General features: G+C 44.2%; 1 protein-coding gene across 5 annotated transcripts in view; it reads right to left on the bottom strand.

Annotated features, from left to right (window-relative positions):
* Nucleotides 1-204: 204 nt before the first annotated feature.
* Nucleotides 205-12,154, bottom strand: part of LOC102212741 (LIM domain-binding protein 3) — a 34,603-nt gene continuing 22,653 nt past the window's right edge. For 2 of the 5 annotated variants that reach the window (XM_013913475.1, XM_005743553.1), the window contains exons 6-15: nt 11,065-11,253; nt 9,000-9,163; nt 8,744-8,783; nt 5,555-5,611; nt 3,471-3,739; nt 3,000-3,393; nt 2,636-2,816; nt 2,370-2,490; nt 1,919-2,034; nt 205-1,810 (exon numbers count right to left, since the gene is read on the bottom strand). In XM_013913475.1, the coding sequence (XP_013768929.1) occupies nt 1,721-1,810; nt 1,919-2,034; nt 2,370-2,490; nt 2,636-2,816; nt 3,000-3,393; nt 3,471-3,739; nt 5,555-5,611; nt 8,744-8,783; nt 9,000-9,163; nt 11,065-11,253 (1,621 nt within the window). In that variant the 3' untranslated portion in view covers nt 205-1,720. The remainder of the gene's footprint in view (nt 1,811-1,918; nt 2,035-2,369; nt 2,491-2,635; nt 2,817-2,999; nt 3,394-3,470; nt 3,740-5,554; nt 5,612-8,743; nt 8,784-8,999; nt 9,164-11,064; nt 11,254-12,154) is intronic. The other 3 variants (XM_005743554.1, XM_013913476.1, XM_005743555.1) reach the window with 3 other exon arrangements.

Below are 12,154 nucleotides of genomic sequence, written 5' to 3'. Positions count from 1 at the left end.
GGACAAAGTTTGTGTCTTTTCCATTGTTTAAGCACTGCTTCCAGCCAAGAGTGATACCATATATGCCCCATAGCTGCAGAAAAGGCTAACATTGTTATCTTTTTACAGAAAAACAGCTGAACATGAGAGGTTTTTGGACCAATTTTGTGTTCTCCATTCTTTAAGCACCGGTTTGATCACCTTTTGAGCACCGGCACCGTTTCAAAAGTACTGATTTGGCACCGGTATCGGATAAAACCTAAACGATACCCATCCTTAGCGGAGCCATTGTGTTGTTAACAGTCAGACTAAGGTCATCACATTTACAGTGTAGTTAAAACACACACACACATAAATCATCATGAAATCAGTACTCAAACTTAACCACGTGATGCCAAACGCTCTGAAACAAACATGAATCAAATAACTAATCATTTGCACGCAGCAGTGACGATATACTAGCGTCTCAATAAAGATCACACTGTCGAATAAATATGAAATTCAAGGTTATTTCTCCCCCCGAAGCACGTGAAGTCGAAGAGCTGTCTCACCTGAGCAGGTTCACCTGAACAAACAAGTCCAAATGCACCTTAGTGCGGCGTGAGAGCAGAAGCACACCTGCACTTGGAGCCCAACAGCTTCTGTGGTCAGTTTAACGTTTCCAGTTTATCTAGACTCCGTCACTCACACAGTATCTCTGTGCGTTTAGATGCGGTTTTCACATTTAAAACATCTGGAGGTTCACCTGCTCAGGCGGGGCCACAGAAACGTGTCACCTGTCGTGTGTTCATGCCCCCAGAGTCGGAGTAGTGACGACAGGTTGCAACGCTAGAAACACTTCTCAGTCTTTTTTATCTCCAATTTGCTGCTGTTTATAGATTTTTCAGCTTCTCTGCAGTCTGTTGTTTCACTTCGTATTGCCTCATAAAAACTTTCATATAATTTTATTTTAGTCTAAAAGGGAAATAAAAATATTAAAGTCGCATTCAAACAGTCAACAGAGGCACATTACCAAAAATAGTCCAAAAATGGTGAGAACAATATCCGCTATACGGAGTCCAGAGAGTGCCACTCTAAAACGTTTAATTATAATAAATTTGTAATTTCACATTTATATGAAATAATTCACAAGTTAACTTGAAATTTTAAACACTACAAACCAAGCCAAAAAAAGTACTAATAAAACTTTATAATAATTTTTATTTCTGACATTTTTTTTCATAAAAATAATAACTTTATCAAAATAATAAAAAAAAACTCTCTTAACCCTCTTAACCCTAAATATCCCACTACTTTAACCCCGTGTTTAAGAGAAAAATAAACATACTTCATACACTCTGTTTTTGATATTTATTAGAAAGAATTTCTTCCTCATATTATAATATTATTATTTAGACTTACTTAAATATCTATTTAATCCTTATTGCATAGCTTAGCCAGTTTAATATTTTTGTTGTTATAAGTTTGATTATTATTATTAAACACTAAAAAATATAATATTTAATTTGGCACCTTGCAGACTCCCTACAGTCACCTGTATTTCTGCAGCTCAGCAGTCTCTCTCACACACACACACACTTTTTCTGGTAGAAAAATAAACCACAGTACGTGATGCGACGGGTCGGATGGATCTGAAGCAGAATCATCAGGCAGCAGAAATTTGAAATTTGCACAAAAAAAAGAAAAAAAGCCAGCGTTTCCACACATGTTGGTGGTGATGATGAGGCGTGATCCGGCGGGTTTACACGTTGATGGCATGAGCGTGCTTCTTGCACAGAGGTTTATCTTTCTTTGAGTAGAAGGGCTGACCCTCGAGGTTCACGTGGCAGACCTGCAGACGAGAAAACCGGGATGAAAAACTTCAAACTGACCTCTGCTCCCCTGCATCGAAGATTTAAACAACCGGACCCCCTCAGACCCAGCTGCTCGTGGTCCTTACCGCACAAACAAAGCAGGTATCGTGCCAGGTGTGACCCAGAGCCTCGATGAACTTATCGCCAGCTTCCACTGGGAAGTCGCACCCATGACACTTAGTGCTGAACAGCGCGATGTAATCTGAGCGACACAGAGATAGGAAGTGTTGAAGATGGCAGCCGTGAGTCCAAAAACCGTGAATCATGAAGTATGTAATCCCTGTTAATCTGTTTCACACACTTTGTTCTACTCTTGGATCTTTTTGATGTCACACAGGGCACACAGAAGCTCCACACACTTGTTGTTTGTGGGGGCAGGGCCAATCAAAAGAAAGAGGAGTTAAAATTGAGGGGCTGCACTGAGACTCTGATTAGCAGTTCCTTCTCTGAGCGTGATGCATGTGACAGTTTTTTGCGTCTGCCTGATGTCTGTGCAGCTTTTCTCGCAGCTGTGATGAAGGCGTGGTGTCGGCATACCTTTCTCGCAGTACGGCTCTCCGTCCTCCATGTGGAAGAGGCTGTTTCCAAAGGCTTTCCCACAGGCAGCGCACACAAAGCAGGTGGTGTGCCATGTCTGCCGTAGGGCGTGCATCACTTCCTGCGACATACAGCGTGACAAGATTTAATAAGGTCTAATCAGCCTCTAGTGTCACATATGGGTGGCATTTCAGTGCAAAACTTATGGTTTTATAACATTAAATAAAGGAAAATAAAATCAGAAATGGTGTCTGAAAATTTCTCACCCCCATGATCTTGGTGTTGCAGCGAGCGCAGGTCGGGGCGAAAAACTCCTCGTAGCAGTTCTCACAGTACACGTTGTTCTGTTCCTCCACGAAGCTGACGTCAGCCAGAGACATGTGGCAGTAGTGACAGTTAAACTCCTCGGGGTGCCAGGACCGGCCGAGGGCCACCAGGAATGGACCCCTGCAACAACAGCAGCAGCATTTTAAGTAATTTGATTTTAATTTGCCCTTAAAGTGACATCGTTTCATTAACGTCACTCGTTTTAACCCAAAGGAGGAACCTCAGGAGCAAAATAATAAAGCACCAACAGCTGCAGTTCCTCTGATCTCCACTTGAGGCTCCAGAAGTGTGTCAGTGCGTTACCTGATGACGCTGTTGCAGGCCCCGCATAGAGGCGTGCGACTGCTGGCTGCAAACCTCTCCGCTCTTTGGGCCACGCCTCTGGCCACAGGTGGAAAGGGGGCGGGGCTAGAGGTCATGGGTCCAGGGCTGGGGGTGATGGGGGCGGGGCTGGGAGCTGCATGCCCAGCAGGGGAGGGGTTAGGGATGTACGCTGGTGGGGGAGGGGCGGCCTGGGGCAGTGGCTGCACCTTGATGGTGCTGGAGGTGGTCTTGCCGGGGTCAAACTTATCAGCGAAGTTTGAGTCGGTCACCCACGGGGGTCTGTTGGAGGATGCTGGAGCAGCCAGAAGCGGGGCCGGGGCGGCGGCTGGAGGGCGGTGCTGCGGTGGCACTGCAGCTGGAGCCATAGGTGGTGCTGTGGGTGGAAGAAGTATAAATATGTGTATATAAATATTATATGTGCAAGTTAATATAAACAAAACAGAAACTCACCTGGCTGTGAAGGGTAGATGCAGGCAGTACTGACTACCTTAGGGGGGGCGGAGCCAACAGGGATCTGAATTGAGCTCTGTTGAGTGGGTGGAGCCTGCTGTGTGGGTGGTTGTTGGTACTGCTGTGGCATTGGTTGATACTGCTGTGGGGGCCGAGCTTGTGGAGCTTGCTGCATAGGTGCATGTTGGTATTGCTGTGGTATTGGCTGGTACTGCTGTGGGTGTGGAACTTGTGGCGCCGGCTGCATGGTAGGATGTGCACCGTACTGGCTGGAGAGGGAAAGAAATGTCATTATTACCTATTTTGAATGATTTCCAAATGGTTCTGTCATCAGGTTCAGTTTTGTACTTGGGGGCTCGTCCGGGATTTTTAGTCATAGTGAGCCTCAAGTAGTTAGCCTCAGTGGTAGTTATGGTATTAACTACTTCAGGTTGTACTCAAAAAAAACTTTAACTAAGCTAAGCATGTTTCGAACCACAAGCTAAGTTAGTCATCAACACTGACTCAAATTGTAATCTCATCAATGGGTGTAAAGATCCTGAAAGATGCGTTTTTCATTGTTGTGTCTGACTTTTAGGCTGTAACACTGTGTTATTAAGAATTTAATGCTTTCTTCTAGCAGTTTCCATCGAATATATGTGGAATTCACTAGATTTACTTTGATAAATATTCCAACATTGAATGAAGTTTTAGCTGATATTATTGATGTCTTTGACATGCTTACATGTTCGTGCATTTCATTAGCTATATCAGATATTTAAGATAAAGATAAAGTTTTGCTGTTGTTACACACACAGTAGAGCTGGGTACATAGGAAATCTTCTGCAGAGCTTAGAGTCAAACAAATACTATATACATGTAGTATTTATATTATGTAGTCATTTATCCATGTGATTAGAGTGAATCAGAAACACTTTTAAAAACTTTTAAAAAATTAATAGCTCCATCAGTGGAGCTATTAATTTGAACTACATTTCAACAATCAATTTAGTTTCTAGCTAGCTTTTCTAGAGTACATTTAACTATTTTCACTTTTTTATATATTTATGAATTTTCAGCTAAAAAATGACCCATAACGTTGAACTCTTTCAGCAGTTTTGCTGATTTTAGTGTTAACCATGTGCTTTTCGGGTTTAGGTAACTGTTTCTGCTGGTTTTAAATTTCTCTCTAAACTGTTTAACTAACCTTTCTTCTAATTTTTGTGAATATGGCGGTTAGGGTTAGTCTAGGCTTCCAAGCATCCCCTGAGGTGCAGATACTCACTGTTTTTAAACAGAAACCTCTACAGACCACGTTCAGGTTTGCTTTGCATCCTGGACTGAGTCAAAAATGCTCTTAAACTGGTTCTAACTGTGAATCGTCATCTGAATATAGATAAGTTGCAGTAAACAGTGATTACAGCCAGGCTGCTGCACTGTTTTGTGAATCAAAAATTAAATTTGTGAGCCAAAAGTTGGGCTTTGGAGTGATTCGAATGTTTATGATGTTTTTACACTCTCTGGATGTGTCAATATAATATTGTCACAGACAACAAGCATATAGAAACTAGCATCAACAGCTTGTTTGAAAGAAAGAATAAAATGTTGAGCAGGACAGAAGCACAAAGGGTCCTCTTTCAAGAAGTGTTGACAGGTTTTGGGGTGTAAACCTGCAGTTTTTCTTTCTGGGGGTATCAGTCTCAGGTCTGGGTGTTTAGCAGCAGCTTAGCTGTATCAGACTTACCTGATGTAAACAAGGTTAGTGTTAGGGTAGAGGGCTTCAAACCAACTGAATTCAGCTTCATTAACAAACAGCAACAAAAGCTTTAAGGTCCTTCCTTCAGAGGGCATTAGCAGAGACTCAGCCTGTTATTCAGCTGATGAAACGATGGTGAGGTTACTGACTGTTACTCAGGTGTTACATGATCCGGACAAAACTGCCAGAGTTATGGGTTCAAACACCACCCGTGCACAAAACCCTAACAATCCACTTGTGTGCCGCCAGGAGTTTTAGCTGAAGAAGCCTCCGTTTAAAAGCAGCTGCTGTGTTACTGAGTGCTGTGAAGCCCACAGCCGCGAGCGCACCTGCCCGCAGGGGTTTGTACCTGGAGACTGCAGCTCTGTACTGGAGGCCGAAACCAGCGGCAGGCTGTCTCTTCAGGCTGCGGGCATAGAGACAACAGCAGCAGAGGTCATCCAAACTGAGACGCTACGTCCCCATCCTGACCCCCGCTCTCTCCCCCCTGATGTTACTCAGGTGCGACTCGGATTGACCATCAACCTTTTTCTTTCTGTCTAACAAATAATCAATAATCGAATCAGGACCCAAAGACCCAAAAATAAGAAACTCCATCGCCTTCACCAGACCAACAACGCCACAGACAGAAGATCCTTCAGGAAACTGCCAGACAGCTTAAAGACAGCCGACAGGATGACGTCACCTCGCTGCTTTGGTCTCAGAAACATTGGATCAAATGTCAAAAAGGTTTTTTTCTATTCTGCAAAAACATTTGTACAAAGCACAGAGATCAAACCAGAGGAAACTCTGACACGATCACTCAGATGTGGTTCCTGAAAGACAGTAATGGCTCTGAAGCGTGACAACTATGTGGATTTAGTTCAGTGTAACTCCAGCAAATGAAGAAACAACAAAAAGCCGAAAAACAAGCAGATGAAACCCACATGTCAGACTCTCCCTTCAGCACGTGAATGCAACACTAAAAGTCTGGGAGCATATATCCTTAAAAAAATCACATCAACACACCAAAGCTTTGGAGAGCCAAGAGGTGATTATTATTTCCTGCTGAGCAAACAGACCATTTGTCCAGGTTTTTATTTTATTTTACTGAACTCTGTTTTATTCCCCGTGTCCCATCATGTGCTGATGTCATGGCTGATCTCAGCTCTTAACCCCTTGATTTTCTTCCTCCTTGCACTCTTTGCAACCTTGTCACTGTGTCTCTTATAATCATCGATGAAGCTGTTTAAGCTGCACAGACCTGCATGAAAAGAAGTCAGCGTAAGCCCAGGTGGATTTAAACACTCTGATTATCTCAGTTTTTTCCTCTTGGATCTGGATGGTGTCATAGAGGGTGGCTATTCCTAATATAGTCATCGCAGACGCCAAAGCCACACCCACCAAACTTGGCCTAAATGCAGGAGGAGGAGCTAAAACAGCTTGTTTCAGACGCAGGATGAACTGTGACTCATGCAAAGCTGCAGAGCTTCTATTTAACAGATTAGCTCTGCTTTAAAGGAACAGAGAGACATCGTAGGACATAAACTTTTATTCTGAGAGTGTTTTCCTGCACACGATAGATTATTTTGATTTGTGAAACATGCAAAGCTACTTCAGAAAGGCTTTTAAAAACCTAATTTATTTGCTTCTACTCAGTTTTTCTTTCCATGGACAGAGGAATAAGACAAAGGATTTTATATTTAGCCAACCAACATGTGTTTGTTAGTCAGAGCCAGTCAGCACTAGTCATTCTACATTAGAGGTGTACGGACACCAGCTCCTTGTTTCAGGCTGAGGACTTTGCTGCACAAAGCCATTCAGACAAATAAGAAATAATTAAAACTTGTGCCAGAATAAGAACACAGATCCTGAGATAAGCAGAATAAACCACCTTTAACTGATAGATTTTTCCATTTCCCAGCATGATCGGGATCATGAAGCTGGATTTTGCAGTGAAAAATTTCTTTCTGTGTCTTTGCTTCTCTGCTTTGAGGCTTCCAGCTCAGCCCTGTGAGTCTAATCCAGCTGCTTCCTCCTTGATGACTTACAGCTAAAGAGAAAAAAAGCACACAGTCTCTTTATTGGCGGATAAAAGCTTGACCTCTGCTCCTATTGATTCACGGTGAGTCATTGGACGGCGTATGGACTCTGACGAAGGACAGAGGGGAGCCGGAGCTTTGAGGGGGAGGAGGTTGTATTTCAGTCCAAATTAGGGGGGGGGCAGAGATCGATGGTGCATAATGGAGGGTTGATTAAATAAGTGCACGGAGAATAGAAAGCTCCATCCATCAGAGCTGGGACGGGCTGTACGGGTGGGGCGGGGTTGAAAGGTTTGCTCATCCTCTCGGAGACTCGGCTGTGATGAGATTTCAGACGAGCCGCTGGGAAAACAGGAAGTCATGGAAAACAGACTGAGGGCAGTGACACCTTCAGAGGTCGTCAGCGGACGTTCGGCCCAGCCCTCACCTGCAGCTCACCACACCTGGCTTGTCTGACAGCGCGGACTCTTAGACCGTCCTCGGCCACATAAAGCCCTGTTTAGGACTTCTGAGCCACGCAAGGTTTAAGGTGGTGTAACTGAGATATAAGTAGCCATGTGTCTGCCGTCTGAGGCACCTGATCCCTGAAACTAGCATTAGACCCAAAACTCTTAAACACAGACACTTATTTGCACATGCTAAGTCACAGCAGCCTGTTTAAACTGGGCATGCTCCAAACCTGACAGTCTCAGCTGTTCATGTTTCTGCAGGTGAAATGTGGAGATTTTAACTGCGAGCTGTGAGCTTCACCGCCTGTTGATAACCTGATGTCTGCAGAGTCCTGCAGAGTGTCGAGTACCTGCAGGCTGCATACTTTAGTTTGACTGTATGACGTCACACAGGCTGAGAGTAAAAAGTCTGCTTTGTCACGTTTGCGGTTTTTGCTTGACTTTCAATTTTTCCTGCCTCGGCTAAACGTGACAATAAAGAGCTGGAGGATGACTCTCCTCTGCACACTGGTTTTCTCTCTTTAACCAATCAACACCAGTTACCAGTAATCAATAAAGAAAGGACCAAAGAGGCGGGGAGTCCCTCGTGGTGCCCCACCAATTTTTTAAATGATGTTTCCTCTGAGCAAATACACACACACACACATTCTCGTTTTGATATCTCAGTGAGGACATCTATTTGACAGAATCCCTAGCTACTCACCTCAACCAAAAATGAACCCCAGCCATAACCTAACTGTAACCCTGAGACTAAACCCACACTATGAGCCTCAAAAATGCCTTCAAACCCGTGAGGACGAACACTGTCCCCACAAGGACGTCTAAACCGGTACACACACACACACACACACACACACAGTCCGGTGTCCCCTCCTGCTGGTCACATGAGCTCATTACACGTGAGCAGATTCAAAAGGCTTCAGACACCAACCAATCACATCGCGTTTACGTATATATCAGAGCCTCAAACAGAGACCGCCTGTGCAGGTGTTCTCATGTCCGGGGCAGATGAGGTCGAGACTACAGGTGAGGGGGTCAGCAGCTGACTACTGGAGCTCTGCTGCCTACCTGCTCCTCTTCACAGCCGCCGCCTCCTCTTCAGTGAGCGCTGTAACAGAAACAGAGGAGAGGGGGCGACACTGAGCACCTGATGATCAGATTTAATTTTAAAATCATTCCCACAGGTAATCGTTTACTCTAATTACACACCTTTGTTTGTATGGAAACATACATGAGTCTGTTCTTGCTTTTATTTGCTCTTTTAAATAATTGAGGACAATACAGGGAGGAAGAAGAGGAGGAAGAGGAGGAAGAGGACACTTACAGGACTCGGTGCCGGTCATGTGGGCCAGGACCTGGAAGGACTTGGACTGCACGTTGGTGCTGCGGCGGCTCCATTCGCTCAGCTCCGGGTCCTTCTCTGTGCTCTGGACGGCCTGATAGACCAGCGAGGCGCTGTCCACGAGGCGGTCCATGACTGGGACAGAACTGGGACCACAGACAGTGAAGCACAAGCTGTGGGCCCAGCAGTGAACGGAAACAAGTTTTCCCTGCCCAAAGTTTTGACGTCCTTCTAACCCTGGAATTAAATATCTGATATTTCAAAGGTCACACGAACAAAACGTTACTGAAGGTGATGGAGCCAAGAGGAAGCCGGACTCGCATGTCTGAGGACGGTTTGTTAGAAAAAGGAACAAACGTCCAGCCCAGGCAGACCTGAACCTTTCTGCTCATTTCTACTTCCTTATTTATGTTCTTTGTCTTGTCCTGCACCTCGCAGCAGCTCACCCTGTTTGAAACCAGCTGTTCTGCCTGCTTGCTTCTGATTGGCTCTCTCTTATAAACGGAAACCTCGGCAGGTTTTTTTTTGCAGCTTTGGTCATTTTTCTGAACATCCACCAGTTTGTGCTGTGAAGTCAGTTTCTTCTCTTTCAGGCTGTTTTCAGTCTTTTAATCTTTGTGTGGATGTTCGGGTCTCTTTGTGGTTACAGATGCCAACATTAAAAACTATTAATGACACCATTGTGTTGTTTTCCATCTTTCTGAGGTTTTTTTTAGTAGCTTGAAATCTTTTGTTGTTCTTTAAGGCCCCTCTACCTGCAGTGCACCTGTATTTGGCTCCGCCCTGCAGGACTGCAGCCTGTCGGCTGATTCTGGTGACACGTGTCATGTTTCTGTCTTGTGTTTGATGTTTGATCTTTCAAAGCTTTAACACAACTCAGGGGAATCAAAGCTTTTACTGGCTCTCAGTGAAGGACGCACGGTGAGGGAGGAGGAGGATATCATACTGGACTGTAATTGGTTTTCCAGAGATGCCCCCTCCTGTACAGATGAGTAGTTTTATTCAGGCTTATATTTCAATAAGAGCGGCTTTATCGGGGTCTAAAATTAGAGAGGCTGAAATAAAGAATGGGCATGGAGACCTTTGAAGGGGGACAGTACACAGTGACAGCGCTACATCTCAGAGGAAGAGCAGGCGAGGAAGACACCACCAAAAACACAGCAGTAACATGGCTTTATCAGCAGTTTCTGACAAATCAGTGCAACTCTGAGCTGGAAATGCATTCGGCAACAAGACGATAGGCAACAGGGTCAAACGTGATCACGAGCGAAGAAATTGGGATGACCTGCTCAGACAGAGGGAACGTCTCTCTGGGGGACATTTGACTCGGACTGGTCCACCTCATACGGACCGACTCCCACAGCACACCCGAGGCTTCAGCCACACAACACACGACGCACAAAAAAACAGGATCCCAGAGCAGCCCGAACCAAAAATTCTGCTTTCTGATATCACGGAAACCTTAGCAGTTCCTCGAAGCCACCACAGAAGAAGTCCCCCTCTCCCCACATGTGCACAAACAGGCAGCACAATATTGCAGCACCAAAATCATCACCACCAGTGTCAGCGATGAGCCGGACGTGAAGCGGGCTGAGACCAAAGAGGACGGACAGAAAGGAGAGGACAGGTGGAGGACACTTAAATAGAGTAAAGAGAAGAAAAGGGAGGAAGAGGCAACGAAGGGAAAAAGACAAAAACAACAAATGAAAAGTAATTTCTCATCAAGAAATATCTGTGGGTTGAGTACTCGAAGCATCAGCCTGTAAACTGAACGCTGCTGCCTGTAACACATCCACGTGTTAGAAAACTACAAATATGGATGATCAGCCCTCAGCAGGACTGATAGTAACTGTGTCAGTCATTACCCAGGTGGTGTTGTGGCTTTTGATGTTTTTGATACTGAGTGTAAAAAACTGGTGGCAGGGTTGAGGGGTGCACGTGGGTACAGAAGAGGAAGATGAGGATGTCAGGAGGAAGAATTAGAGATAAGTCAACGTAGAAAGAGGGAAGGAGGACGTGGAGAGGGAGGAGGAGGTGGTGTTCATACCCAGCGTCGTGGCCCTTGGTCTGTGTTTGTCCCGCGATGGCGTCCATGATGGAGTCCTGTGAATACATACTGATGGGCGTGTTGTACTGGGCGTGGATGATGGTGGCCTTACCGCCGGGGCCTTTTACTTCAATGGGCTTGCTGGTGGAGAGGGCGGAGTCCATCAGCACGCTGGGATTGAAGCCGGCACTGTCGGGTGGGGAAGAGGAGGGGAAAAGGTGGAGATAAAGGAGGCGATGGAGGGACGGAGGTGAGGCGTGTGGGTGAAGGTGATGGGTTTGTCATGCTCACAGCAGACGGACTAGTGAGGCTAAAGTTTTCAGGCTAAAGCTGAATGTTTCCAACAGAATCTCCATTTAAGGTGGAAACCCCACCCACAGCATCACGACAGACTACAGAAAACTCTGAGTGGCGTCCCACAGCGATCCGTTCTCCGCCCACTCAGACTCAAAAATTATGCTGACTTTGATTCATTTGATTACATGTAAAAAATGTATGTTGTAAAACAGATTCCATTAAATATAAATTAGATTTGTGTGATTGAGGTTCACAGGATTAACTGTTAATACCAAGCAGGTCTTCCTTAATTAATTTGAACAAAAGAACCTTTGATTTAATAGATTTCATCTGCATTTTATTTACAAGTCTGCTTCACATTCATGAGGGTGAAGAATCTTTTGTTTTTAGTGCATTATGCTCTAGATAATAACAACAAATATCAGGCATATATCTGTTTTTTATGTATATGTTTTTTAAGGCTAATAATAATAATAATAATAATAATAATAATAATAATAAATTCTTCACATGACTGTAAAGTACAACTATAACGTGTTTATTAAATCACCTCTCATGAATCAAGAAAACACAAATATTGTCTATAAATCTGTCAATAACAACAATATCAGATCAATAGTTTTTGGGGAAAACAAAAAAGTGAATATTTTATAGCCAAATTTGTGAAGGTACAACTTTCAATAATAATCAAACCAAAATTCAAACCAAGTTTTTACAATCTGCATGTTCAGACATGCAGATTATTATTATTATGATTATGATTATGATTATTAATATTAATAATAATAATAAT

The sequence above is a fragment of the Pundamilia nyererei genome, unplaced genomic scaffold, assembly GCF_000239375.1.
Source record: "Pundamilia nyererei isolate P.nyererei 1_Seehausen unplaced genomic scaffold, PunNye1.0 scaffold00133, whole genome shotgun sequence".
Classification (NCBI taxonomy): domain Eukaryota; kingdom Metazoa; phylum Chordata; class Actinopteri; order Cichliformes; family Cichlidae; genus Pundamilia; species Pundamilia nyererei.
The sequence above is the reverse complement of the archived record's forward strand: the minus strand, read 5'-3'. Positions and strand labels throughout refer to the sequence as shown.